This window comes from Stegastes partitus, unplaced genomic scaffold (genome assembly GCF_000690725.1).
Source record: "Stegastes partitus isolate 25-593 unplaced genomic scaffold, Stegastes_partitus-1.0.2 Scaffold877, whole genome shotgun sequence".
In the NCBI taxonomy this organism is placed as follows: domain Eukaryota; kingdom Metazoa; phylum Chordata; class Actinopteri; family Pomacentridae; genus Stegastes; species Stegastes partitus.
In genome coordinates, this window is record NW_007578608.1 from 188,676 (window position 1) to 203,372 (window position 14,697).

General features: G+C 39.9%; 1 protein-coding gene across 1 annotated transcript in view; it reads right to left on the reverse strand.

Moving 5' to 3' along the window:
* Positions 1-3,928: 3,928 nt before the first annotated feature.
* The window catches only part of cntn2 (contactin 2), a 47,818-nt gene continuing 37,049 nt past the window's right edge, over positions 3,929-14,697 (reverse strand). The window contains exons 18-23 of the mRNA XM_008293357.1: positions 14,025-14,259; positions 12,420-12,535; positions 11,555-11,741; positions 9,786-9,898; positions 8,813-8,981; positions 3,929-6,528 (exon numbers count right to left, since the gene is read on the reverse strand). Coding sequence (XP_008291579.1) covers positions 6,419-6,528; positions 8,813-8,981; positions 9,786-9,898; positions 11,555-11,741; positions 12,420-12,535; positions 14,025-14,259 — 930 coding nt within the window. The 3' untranslated portion in view covers positions 3,929-6,418. The remainder of the gene's footprint in view (positions 6,529-8,812; positions 8,982-9,785; positions 9,899-11,554; positions 11,742-12,419; positions 12,536-14,024; positions 14,260-14,697) is intronic.

Consider the following 14,697-nt stretch of genomic DNA (forward strand, 5'->3'; position numbering starts at 1 on the left):
TTTTGTAAACAGGATCTCTGCAGTACAGTCTGGAATCAGTAGTTCTTGTTGATGATCTCTTAGCACCTGAGCAACTGTCAATGTCTTTACATGCATACAAGTATACTACTTATGATCAGGTTAATGGATCATCCTAGTTATGTTTTCCACATACTTTGATCCAGAGTGAGAAACCTGGATAGCTGGAGTACCCCTTTATTAAACCACAGTACGGCTGCACAGCTGATGTAGGTTTCTGACAATTACCTGCTCTGAGCTCACAAATGTGTCAGCTTAAGTTGTAGTTAATGTTCCTGAGTACAAGAGGGAATATGATAAGTAAAAATTAAAGGACAGCAAGGACTCCAGTCATAGACACTACAATACACTGTAAATAGTGTTATTGCTCTTGAGTTTCAGTAATGTTGATCATAGTGGAAAGACTAAATTCCAGAGTTCAGACAACCAGAAACCCTATGTGGTCATTCTTCTGAGGTGAGAAGGATTAAAAACCTAGGAATTTTGAGCGGCATCATGTTGGTAGATGAGGTAACTTTGCTAACACAAAGGGTGGAGATAGGTCTGGTTATGTAAGACTTCACTTTGATTAATGTTGTGTTTTTCTCTGTTTTGTACCTCCATCAGCGCTGCCAGTGCTGACCCCAGTTTTTCCTAATGTTGGTCTCATCCATATGTGATCAGACAGGCTTTATTTTTCTTGTTTTTGTGTTGGGAACAGCTACCAAGATGGTCAGATGAGGATCTCATTTTTAAAGTATTACAATCTGGTCACATATTGGCGTTTAAAAAAACGTTTTAAAAAAAGCAAAGTGCTTCACATGCTTTCCTATCTTTTTGATGTCCCAATTCAGAAAGATTTGGGGCCAGTCAAGAAGTTCAAGATGCTCAGTTTTTGTTGATCGCTATTAATGGTGTTAAAGGTGTTACATAATTTAGGAAGATGCAGTTTTACAGTTATATCTTTGTGGTATGTTGACAGGTTTTTTTATTTTACCCACACCATTTACAGTTGAAACCAGAAGTTTAGTTACATCAGTTCTGTCAGGAGGAATGGGTCAGAATTCCAGCAAACTATTATGAACTTGTGAGAAGCTTGTGGAAGGACACCCAAAACGTTTGACCCAAGTCGTACAGTTTAAAAGGCAATGCTACCAAATACTAAGGAAATGTATGTAAACTTCTGATTTTGAAGAAAGTAATAAAAATTCTCTCTCTTTATTTTGGCATTTAGCAAATAGAAATCATTGCGGTAATCCTAACTGAGCTAAAACAGGAAAGGTTTAGTCACCTTTATTGTCAGATAGTGTGAGAAAAAAAGTTGTCTTTTTATAAAGTGTATGTGAACTTCTAGTTTTAAGTGTATGTCGGTGAGGATGGGCTAAATGACAGAAATATTTCTCTATATGACACAATAACAACAGCACACATACTGTTACAGGAACACAACCATCATTAAGGAAGGATTTGCTGCAGAATTGTTGTAATATGGTTCATCTTAGACAGCTGTAGCTAGTGTATGTGTTACTTTTTAATATGAACACAAAATCTCTCTTTATTTATTGTAGAGCTAAAGTACTGGTTATATTGCTGTGGATATTTATGGTCTCTATACTCATGGCTTTGGTGATCTTTTCCTCAGAAAACATAGATTAATTACTAAAACACTACTTGTGAGAATTCCTCCACATTTGAAGAGTCCCTAGAGCATAAATCCAAATAAATAAATAATTGCATTTATTCATTTTCAGTGGTATAAGAACAGGCAAAATGTCAGCATGACTTGCTGTGTGTCAATCAGTAATGTGACTGTGAACTGAGTAACTGCACACGTTATTGAAATACAATCCCAAGGTGTTTATTTTAAATCAATATTTACAAGAAGCACCCCTCTTGCCCATTGCCATTCAATCGCAATTCTGCAAAGGCCCAAAGGCAACATTATCCGGCATATTTCAGTCAACATGAACACAGACTCGCTGTTACCACCTCATGGGAGTGATGAAATCAGCCAGTCCAGTCCAGACAGAACACTGAGTGATTGGGCACACAGATGCAATGAGATGAGTTCATGGGCTGTGCAGTGAACACTAAAGGCATTGAGACAATACTTTGTACAGAGTAAAGCACAAGAACACAAACCAGGATGTGATTCAGTGGTTCTGAAAGCATTTCCACTCGTGCAGAGATAAGCAGCGCTGTGATGTTTGACATATTAAAGTGAAAAACGGTGACATTTTTAAATTTAGGTTTTGGCGAGTAATGTTTTGACACCACACCTCGATGTGTAAACCATGATGAGACATTAAAACAAAAGCCACAGTATCGCTTCAAAATGTTAGTTAGCTCCTAACTGGTCTCATCTAACCCAAATGTAAACATAGTTTTTAGTGATAAAGACCATGTGAACATAAATGATAATGTTAGCCGTCTACAGCTGACCTCCTACAAAGTGAAATTCATGTTTGGACTTACTGATTTCCAGCCTAAATAGAAAACTTTACAAGGTTTACCCACTACCTCGGTTATCCACACCCAAACTAAAAGAAGTCCAATGACAAAGTACGAGCATTTGGGTATAAAATATGACACATAAAGTTTCCTGATAAAAACAATAATAAACACATCCTTGTAAAATGAAGTGGTCCATCATTCAACTACCTGCAAAGCAAAAAGTTCACACTGATGCTACACAAAAGTGTTTTTTGTTGTCCAGACCATTCAAATATTCAGACACAACAAAATAAAACTTTAAAATACAGACAATCAAAAAAAGACATTTCATCTGGATCCCTGACCAGAGTTAGTGACTTACTGAGGATGTTACTATTTAAATCAGCTTACAAGCTGCTGCTCTTCTGCAAACCCACACAGAGTTTGGCCCTTTTCAAACATGCCTCCAGCAAATATTTAGTCTCAGTTTTCTCTTTCTTCTTTTGTATATATTTGCTTGAGCGTATGAAAAACACATCCATGCTGACCAGGAAACAAACTGGTGAATGTGTATGGAAAGGATATATTCTGCAGTTTCCTGTCACTCACTAACTTGCGATGCTTTGGGTTTGGAAAAGTCTAAGAAGTTAAGAGTGAGACTGTCCTCACATCAACGTCCACGTGAGTGGTTTGTACCAGCAGCTTATTATCATCATCGGTAGTTTCATTGTTAGGCGACCTCTCGTGGTTGTGTGAGACATCAGTTGTTTCTCCAGTGCTACAATTTCATTTGGCAGACGCTTTAATCTGTAAATATGAGAGTAGATACAACACAATCAGGGGATCTCGTCAGGAGAAAATAATCTGAATAAGCGCCACTGAACAAGTTCAAGTGTGAAAGAACATTGATGCCTACAGGCAGTGTGAGGTAATAGGAGATTTTTTTTTCTTTCCTAGTCTGTCAAATGCAGAGGTGTTCAGTGAAAAGCTGGGCCTTTAATCTTTTCTTAAAGGATAGAGGGACTCTGCAGTTGGAACAGAGTTTGGTAACTCATTCCACCACCGCGGAACCACAGAGGAGAAGAGTCTTGCTATCGACCTCAGCCCGGTTGTGGCCTCACAGCTAGAAGATCACTGGTTTACTCCATAGACCTGGGGTCTTTCTGCATGGAGTTTGCATGTTCTCCCTGTGCAGGGTGGGTTCTCTCCGGGTTCTCCGGCTTCCTGCCACAGTCCAAAAACATGCTGAGGTTAACTGGTGATTCTAAATTGTCCATGTGAGTGTGCTTGGTTTTCTCAGTGTAGCCCTGCAATAGACTGGTGACCTGTCCAGGGTGTCTCCTGCCTTCACCCTGAGTCGGCTGGGATAGGCTCCAGCGTCCCTGCGACTCATCAGAGGATGAGGCAGTGTATAGATAATGGAGGGTTTTGACATATACTGCTTTATCCACCGGCAATTATCTCTTGCATGAATGTAAACTGAAAATTAAGAAAGGAATTTAAATAAGACAGGGTAGTTTAATTTGTGTGTGTGTGTGTTTTGTAATTACAGAAAACGAAAACCACGTGTTTCAGAAGCCTCTTAGACAACAACCTAAACCCAAAGCATCAGTTGCACTTTAAACACTTGTGAATTAACTTGGCAACAGAAACCAGTATCAACAATAAAAACCACACAAAAATTAAGGCAACAACAAAAGTAAAACACAAATTGCAAGCACTTGATGTCTTCTTTTGACAAGCTGACAAGCTGTAGATAAGAATTACATAAAATACAGACACTTCCTTCCTGGTAACTGGAGCGGACCAGGTATGTTACTTAAGAGCTGATAGATTCTGACAGAGTTACAATGAGGACCATATATGACACTGTGTACTGCACTCTGATAACTTTGGTCACCAGCTCTTTCATGTCTATCAGTGATTCTTTCCTGCTGCCCCAGCCATTTCATATCAGCCTATCAGCATAAAAGCAGTTACAAAAATCCAATAAACACTAAACACAAGCATTTTTACAGACGCTGGAAGAATCCTTCAATGGAAGCAGGCACAAATAAGGTAAACAAAGAACGTAATGCTTTTATCCCAACAGTTTATGATTCCAATTTTCACCTCCCTCAAAATGAAACGAAATATACAAAATGGAAACATTCGTTTGGAGCAGTGTTTTGGAAGTTTGCTCTAATTACAGCTGACTCAAAAGCACAAATAAGTATACTCTAACCAGTTTTTTAGTGAGTGACTCTTATTCTGCGTTCACACTGTGAGCAACAAGACCAGCAAGTCAGAACAAGTTCAGTTAAGGCAGATGATCAAAATGAGAAACAAAGGATAAACACTGCATCAGTCATATTTGAGTTGCCAAATTTGTTAATGTAAAAAAGAAGCTGCTGAGGCAACTTGATAATGATGCAGTCTCAGAACACAGGACATCTATGAGGTCATTTCCTTTTCATAGTTGTGTTTTATTAATGGACATCCACCACCTTTCCTCTAGGAGGAAGTCAGCGGTAAATAGTTTGAGAGTGTCAAACATTGAGGGCGTCCCGTCACCTCAAACTGAAGTCAGCTGATGACTGGAGCCCACAGATTACTGCCTCTCTGAAGACTGAACAAGGATTTTATGTTAGACCTTTTCTGTTATCTTGCTGCGTTATAACAACTGTTGCTGTAGGGTATTGTTAGCTTGTCAAAACTTTAAACACATCTTTGTAATGTGCTCATGTTCTCACATTAACATTCAATATATTTGAGATGCTCATAATTTCTGAGACCGAAGTATTCGGTCGCATCTTATTGACGGACAAATAGCCAATATCTATGAGTTTTTATGATGTAAACACTGCAAACAATTTGTGAAGAAGTTGACGTCGTTGAGGGCATTGCTTAACTCACAGTATAAGTTTTATGGAATCTACACATGGAGCACTACTGTGACAAAAACAGAACCACTGCTACATGCTGACAAATAAGTGAGGAGACTATCCTGCCTCCTGTGGAGGTTTTGTGGAACATTCTGGCAAAAGACTTATGAACCACAATTCATGCATTGTGTATGTTACACAGCCAGCATGTGATAAACTGACTAGTTTTGAACATAGTCAAACAGCTGAAGAGCCTGTTTGTTCATCCAGCCTCTGGGCATCCAGTCGGGTCTTTCCATAATCCATCACAGAAGTTTCAACATATTTGAGGCAAATCTAGCAAATGGACAAGTTGACTGTTAAATGGGCACAACGATAGGTAGAATGAGGCATTAAGCCTTGATCATACTCCCTTGTGTACACACACATGGACTGCTGTGAGGTATGACGAAGAGTCTCAATAATATGAATGTATGTTTTTGGCTGGTGATTTCTGGCAGGAAGTCCTGATGCTCTACTGTGTACAATTTGACTTTTTACTCATTTTTTGGAGAAAAAAAAAACCAAACAAACAGAGAGAATGGAACATATACCACTAGGTTGTTTGTGAAAAACAGCATTCATTACAAGAAGTTTGTACAGTGGAGAGTTTGGTGAAGCCCCACTGAAAGATGCATGATAATATTACAGATGTAGGTACAGCTCACACAGCACTCACAACTGCTCAGCCAGTCAAGTTGCTCTCAGTGTGAACACACAGGCCTCCATCAGCTGTACTGTATGTACACAGGATATACACACCATTGAGTCTATGAGTAGTTTAGACCTGAAGCTTGTGTCTCTCCAGATATGGTTTGGAGAATGCAGGAATGAGACACGTCGGCCACAGACGCGATGGTCCCCATAAGGCATGGTTTATACTGACAACGGTACACAAATACAGTTCCCCCTTTAACCCATTCAGACATTTTTAAAAAAGACCCTCTTTGTCATCATTATAAAAAAGAAAACTCATTCCCAACCCCCCTGAACCTCCCCCCCCCTTGACCCAAAACACAGACTGAGACACAGGAGAGCTTCAACTTCAAGCCATCAACAGTAAAAAGTCCACAGACTGGCTGAGATCACAGGCCTGACAGCGACACAAGGGTGAGAAGAAGGCAGCCAGTGAGGAGGTGGAGAGGGTGGCTGGACAGTGTGGAGGAGGCATCCTTCTGCACCATCATGCCAGTTCCTGTGAGTTAGACAGAAAGTATTTAACAACTCAGTCTTACAAGTATTTCAATGTAACATAAATACTCACAGAACGGACAACTGGCATACAGACTGCTTCCTATGTAGCTGAGGCTGGATAGGAATGAACATATCTGGAGCCTATAGAGAAATATCTGCAGTTTCAAGTATTAACTTTGTGTCAGGTAATCAGATAGTTACAGATTGAAATAAAAACATGGTACCAGTTTTGAACGAACTCATTTAGACATAGTTCTTGTAGGTGTTTGTGTTTAGAAAGCGTTGGAAATCATTTGTTTCTTTCATCAAACTGAAAAAGAAAAGAAAATGAACAGAAAATTTTGTAGACATTTTACAAAATAAGATCATAGAAGTGCTAAACAGAAGGCTTGAAATGAAAGCCAGCCATGCAAATGACAATATTTGTATTCCTACAGCATTCTGTCCAATGACCAATGACAATGTCCAGAAAACTGTCTACGTGACACACAAAGTGTTGTTGTATCACGTGTTTATTTCTATCTTTACAGCAATTCACAGAAATGTTATAAACCTCACAAATTGCCTTGATCTTATCTTTATAACCAGCCAACTAGACATATATAACATTATGAAAGCACATGAACCTCAGTGTTCTGCACTTGAGATACTGTTGACACATTTATGATCAATAAATTATAATAATATGATAAATATCCTAATTGTTATCTCTACGACAGCACAGCCTTGGATGAATAATCGGCCCCAGTCTCTAAAAAAGGGACAACTTTTTCTTAATTCCACTAATTTTGTAGTATTATTATTAATATCATTGGAAAGAGTTAAATGGTAAATGGTTTATACTTATATAGCACCGTTCTGCCTCAGTGGTACTCAAAGCACTTTAGCATGTTTTCTCATTCACTCATTCACACACACTTTCATACACCAGTGGCAACAGAGCTTCTATGCAAGGTGCTGCCTTCAGGTTCAGTGTCTTGCTCAAGGACACTTCAGCATGTGAGGGGAGCGGGGGATCGAACCACCTCACTCTACCATCTGAGCCACGGCCGCCCTGGTATTTAATGGACAGAGAATAACTTTGTTCTTGGTCTATTAATTTCAGACACCAATGAGGGTCATATTGTGGAGAAAAAAATGACGATCTCTTTTAAATCTTTGCTAAAGTTTCAAATCAAGTGACAAACAGGATTGATGAAAGTATCCAAAAATATATTTAATTTATTAGAATGACTAAAACTACACAATCTTCCAGGTCTCTCAAGAAAATTATCTGAAAATATACCTACTATACATACACACACACACACACACATATGTATATGTATATATATTATGTATGTAATACGTATTTATACAGTACCATACAACAGTTTCAGGCACCATCAACCAGTGATAATGCTTTCATAAGTAATGCCATGGACACTTGCTAGTTAAACTCATCAGCCATTTTTAAGTAACTTGGCAGGTCAAGAGGCTCTGGCTATTTGTCAATGAATAAAAATCTGAAGTGTTGAAAAACTTTGCACAGTACTACACATTGCTTCACAATGCCTTTTTTAAAAAATATATATATATTATTTTATTAGGCTTTTTGCCTTTATTAGACAGGACCAGTGTAGACAGAGAGAGAAACGTGGGGAGAAGAGTGGGGGAAGGACAAATGAATCGTGGCCGCTGCGTCGGGGACTACAGCCCCTGTACATGGGTCACTGGCTTATCTGGTTGAGCTACGGGGGCACCCCACAATCACTTTTTTTATATGTATTTTTGGGGTGCTGGATTGGACAGAATGTACAACAGGAATGATGGGGATGCATGTAGGGAATGTTCCTGACCAGACGTAGCTAGGACACAGTGGTTCATGGTTGGTCCCTATGCCACTAGAGTGGCCCTGTGATAGGGGTCATCGCAGGTCCTGTTTACAGATTGCAGTCTTTAAAATTTCAATAATGGAACAACTACTAGCCATCTTTAGAACTTTAGGACAAATGTTTAGACTAGTATGTTAGTGAGAGTGTGTGCGCGCGCGTGTGTGTGTGTGTGTGTGTGTGTGCGTGTTAGTCTGTTAAAGTTTCAGAATCCTCTAGATAATGCTGGCATGAGAAACACATTGTTTGGGTGTGTTGATGCCGGTGTAGAGTCTCGGTCGGACTTCTGGATCCTCAGATTGTGTGTAATTCCTCTAAAGGCTAAAGGTGAATTATTAAGGAAGTATTTCACTCTAAAACTTCATCTAAAACAACTGTGTCAAGTGGAGAAGTCACTGGTGTTGGCTTTCTCACCTGAGTCCCGGGACACGATAATCTCATGTGCCGGCCCGTCCCCGCCCTCGCCCCAGGATCGAATCTCCAATACCACGTAACCATTGTCTTTTGGCAGTGGCAGGTTCACTGAAGTCTTCGCCTTGTCGAGAAACTTCAATGCTGCCTGGTCCTCATGTTTGTACAGGACCTGGCACACAGAAGACAGTAGACCTATTGTTTATTGTCTATTACAGTTTATCTATTTTTTAAATATATAAACTAACCACTTTTACAGTTATTATCTTCTATTGATTATGTTTGCCTCATAGATAAACAAGTACAAGGCTTACAACATGATCTTTGATTTTGACACAAAGTCTTTTTATTGTTTCTCATATCTTCCATGGAGAGGAGATTACAGGTATCACGATGTGACCTATGTAAAGCAAGACATCAGCCAAGAACATCAGCACTCAAGCCAAAAGAAGCTAATAACTGGTCCAAGTAAAATTAGGTGTTCTCACAAGGAGGTACCAAGTTAAAAGCTACAGTCTCTGAATAAAAGATAATAGGAAGGTAGAGCATATGAACTATTTACCTTCCTGTGTGAATATAGATTTTTACACAGCCAAGGCCAAGTCCTAGTAATAGAGCTAAAAAATAGGTAGTGTGCAGTCAGGCAAGGCTTGTCTGGTGCTAATTCACTTGTAATTTGTTGCTCCAATTTGCAAAACAGTCAAGTCTCAAAGTGTCAAATCTGTCATGAGTTAATAAAGGAGAAAGCACTTTCAGAGAGTGACATGTGCATAGGAACACAGGAACACAAAGTCACGTTAAAGTCCAGGAACTAGTCGCCATCTGTGTTCCAAGCAGAGGTGAACTACAACAAAAGGGATCCGCTTCTCTTGATGTTTTATGCTATAATGACCCATTGCTGCACCTTTCAGACTGCGGCTCAAGCTTGTGTCGTGGTTGGATTTTTAGGTGACACACAGAGTTGAGCAGCACTTACTTTGTAGCCCAGCACAGCTGACTCATTGTGCATGGCTGTCACATGGTCCCACCTCACCGTTACCAATGAGCCGTGAGTCTTCCATGACACGTTGCCAGGAGGACGATTTGGAGCTAAAATGGAAAAACAGGCATTGAAAAAAAATATTTTAAAACTGATAACATACAAAGAAATAATGGTGATGGACTTGTGTATATGTTAGAGGAAGCTTAACCATTAAACCATTCGCACTTAACGGTTTCATTACAGACGGGCAAAATTAAAAATCCCAAACAGCTATCTTTGAATAACGGCTATTACAGTATTCTGCGGTTTGATATATGGGTACGATTCTGACAGGTCCTGTACATGATGACGTCGCTCCAGGCAGAGGAGTGACTGCTGCTCTGAAATACAGATTGTGGTGTCTAATCCTCTGTTGAATACGTTCACAACCCACTTACTCTCCCTCCTACAGCTGAGAGAGCCAATCCATTTCTGCCCGGAGGAGAGGGGACAAGAGGTCTACAGGGTCATTTAACCTCAGTCAGTTGCTCATAGGGCGCTGTACACAGGACATGCCTGAAGAGGTGACTGCTGGGTGTGTTTTACACCTTTGTTTCAAGCTACAGCAGTTCATGAATGACAAAGCTACTGTAAGTGACAGATGTACAAATGTGGAAGAGTGTTTGAGAGAGTCATCGTAAGTGTAGTCAGTGTTTTAAGCCACTAAAGAAGAAGAGCTATATTTGAGGTTTTGAGTGATTACAGCTTCAATGATGCTCACTCTCAGTTTTGGCACTTTGTATTCCTAACATGCAAACCCTTGTTTACAGCATAGTAAAATCCACCATCTGCTTTCTTTGCTGATTTTATTTTCACACCTGTAGTTCAGTTCTTTAAGGGAAAATAATGATTCCCAGATGACCTGTGGCATGAATTATGATAATTGGAAAAAGGCGACTACAGAAGGCTGTAGGGTTCCAGATTCACTCAATAAGACACATCAGGTGTATCAGGTGACTTCCTGTAAAAGTCATTTCTAGGAGCTACTCTTAGGTAATCACATGATTGTTCATGTTCTACTCAGAGAGAGAACAGCCAATCAGAGATATTACTCTGATGCTGCATCTACCATACTGTGTTATTGTGCAAGACCACAACAGATTTTTAAAGTAAGCTTACATTAAATTCTTAAATCTCTGGAAATAATTTTCTATAGGACATGAAAAACAATCTACTGATTGGTCACGTATATGCTGTAGACAGATGTATACATATATATATAAATAAGGATGAATAAATAGGAAATTGGCTGAAATGAAAACAGAATGCTGCATTAAGACATACTTCTGTTGGTAGAGGAAACCACATAATAAAGAATATTATGCACTGACAATGACAAGTGCTGAAAATAAAGATGCCTCAGCAGTGATTTGAAAACTAAATAAATAGTAGATAGCTCTGATAAAAACAAAAGAAGAAAAAGTTCCTATTAAATGTTTAAATGCAAATATTAAACTAGAACTGCTGTGTTTTTAATTCTACTGCTTCAAATATGTTTTTTATTGTTATTACCATCAGACAGAAAACAGAAGTATGCTCAGCTGTCATTCTGGACTGCAGGAGTCTGCCTGGAGACTGACTGAGACCCTCTTATTTTTAAGTGGTCCTGATAGTTGGATTCAAAATCCATATACAGCATTCACACAAGTTCAAACTGAGGCAAACAAGTTAAATGTAAAAGCACCGTAAAAGACATTTCATATGTGAAAGTGCTGCAGTCATACGTGGTTTTCTTGTGGTGACAGTGGTGCGCGGTGATGGCGGCCCAGTGCCAGCGCTATTGTATGCCAGAACAGCGACGTGGTATCGAGTACTGGGTCGAAGTCCAGACACCCTGGCTGTAGGTTCCAGGCCCGCTGTCCTCACCCGGTCCGCTGCAGCTTCCCGTTCATGCTGCCGCCAGTACCGGATCTGACAACACACATAAAGCCAACAATACACTTACAGACCTGACCTGAATCTCTTCACTGAATGCAGTTTAAAGATGAAGATTCATCAAAACCTACTCATATACACAGAAGCACATACACTGTTTGTCTAATGAGCTTTATCAGTGAAGGAAAATGAAAGTAATTATCTCATCTTTTAATCAGCCAGTCAGGCATGCTGACATAAGCCTTCCCAGCACTAATGAAGTGATACATTTGTTTTGCGTTTCTGATGAATTAGAACCAATAAAACTGATAAAGTGAACTATGGCAGCTTGCAGGACTAAGAACAGCATATATAATGACCACAACTCTAACAATCCGTCAGAGGACTTTGCACAAATAAACTTGTCCGAAACCAAATTACAACTCTATCAATGAGTCCACAGTTCAACTGTACGTCTTTGTCACCCAAAAGAAAAACAAGCAACTGTAGGATCTGATATATGAGACGATGACCTCTGAGAAGCCATCTGTTTTAAGGAAACAAAAATAATGATAATTAAATGTGATCATCTGTGTATTTTTAACAAGATGCTACTGATAGAGAACTTACAGATTTCCATCAAGAGCACCATTGCCTCTTTCAGTTTTACTGGAAGCTATTTTGGAAATTTACAGTCAGTGTTGTTGAACAAACATCCAGGTGTGTATTCGTCACCTCGTATCCTCGGAGGATGCCATTGGCACTGAACTGCTGGACGGGTTCCCATGAAACCTGGATCTCAAAGGCGGACAGTGCCGTGGCATTGATGTTTGAAGGTCCCACTTTTGGTTCTGTGAGGGATTGATCAGATGTCAAAGGTCAGCATATGCGACACAGTTCATGACGTACACGTACATGACGTGTTATTTTAGCATTAGGTACAATCTGAAAGACATGTTCAGTGAACCATCAGTGAAGTCACAAGAGAGCAAAATGTGCTCATTCTCCTGAATGTTGTAGTTGTCCTCTAGTGGTGACAGAAAATACTGCACATGGAGGCACAACTTCATCCATTCATTATCTATACACCCCTTAATCCTCACTAGGGTCACAGGGGGCTGGAGTCCATCCCAGCCGACTCAGGGCGAAGGCAGGGGACACCCTGGACAGGTAACCAGTCTATCACAGGGCTACACTTAGAGACAGACAACCAAGCACACTCACATTCACACCTACAGACAATTTAGAATCACCAATTAACCTCAACATGTCTTTGGACTGTGTAGGAGGAAACCGGAGAACCTGGAGAGAACCCACGCTGCACGGGGAGAACATGCAAACTCCACACAGAAAGATATTCAGACTTTTCATTTCCAATCTTACTGCCAGCTGCAGATGGACTGATAATGTGGACATTTTTCAGAATGACTCACCTGCAGCCGCTAGCCTAAACACTAATTAGCATCCATGTCAGTGCATCTGAGTAATAAGAAACCTTTCTACCTTTGCTTGTCCAGTGTCTCCATTGAGTAAACATTCTGACACATTGCATAGTATGCCTTCTTATATAGTGGGCAATTACTGCTTTTGCTACATTGTTTTTGCCCTTATAGTAAACTCCAACAGAGTTCAAAGTATTTTGTTAAATAATTCAGTAGTAACACTTGCTGATAGACTTTTTGGTCTTAGACATTATCATGTGTTACTTTCCTTACATTCAAGAATTAACAGCATTCAACAGAAGTGGGTCCATCTTCATGTCGTATCTCTAAAATGTCAAATAACTGAAAATGATATCACCTCTCAATAATTGTGTTGAACAGTTTGCCAAAAAGTGGCAGGGGAGTTAATTTGGTGGAAGAAGACCTTGTCAGGTTTCTCTTATCAGCAAAGAAAAGAAATCTGAAGCTACAGTGGGAACAGGCTGACCAACACTGGACAGCCCCACCTAGTATCAGTAAGGTGTTTCTGATGAAGGGTATTTGGTCTGCTCACACAATAAGCTAACACTAAGAAGTTTGGATTTTTAAGTAAATGTTTCCATTTTTCAAAGGTCAGTACAGAAACAGAGTAAAATGCAGACTAACAGAATGCTACATTCATATGCAATTGTTAGTATATTATCGTCTTTTGGGAATTTGCTGCAGACTCAATATTTAGCCATCATTGAAGTGTCCACCACCGCAAACAAATCCTCAACTTGTAGAAAATAGTGATTATTAGGTGTGGCAGTAGTCATCAAGGTGATATTGCAGTGAGAACCTTACAATGGGAGGTGGTTTAGAGGAGACAAAAAAATAAACAGGTGTGAAAAACTGGTTAAACGTCACAGTGACTCACCTTCCTCTGCAGAGTGGACCACAGCAATTTGACTAAATGGACCTTCTCCTCTGCGGTTATAAGCTTTAATCTTCACTTCAAAGGGGCTGTAAGGTGTCAGGCTGTCGTTGTAGTAAACGTAGCGAGATGACTCCACATGGGGAATTCGCACCTCTGTCCACGATGACGTGTCTTTCTTCCTGAATGCCAGGATGTAGCCAAAGCCGTCACCATTCTGGTACTCTCTGGCCATGGGCTGAAAGATGCAGGAGATAATTATGATGGAAACAAAGACAAGCATGCCCAATCCCAATGTTCCGATGCATAACTCCCCATTGTGGGATGTCCAACTGTACTAAATGTTCAGACTCCCTCATACAAACATTGTTGAAAGCGTCATAGACAACATCAGGTTCATGGGAATCATTCTCTGTTTATACCGGCAGCCAAACAGTCGCTGAAATGCTACAGTAGTAAGTGACTGCTTTCTGCACAAAAGTTTTAAATGCTTTTGATATTTAGATTCTCATCCATCAGGGAGGTGTCTGACACGTCCCAAATTCATTCTGGGATTATAGCTGACATCATAGTTGACATAACATAGCAATCACATGACCGCTGAAGTCCACAGAAGACCTGTAGCAGGTTTTTTGAAATGTTTAAAACTAACATGTTTCATGGTTTGAAAATTCGA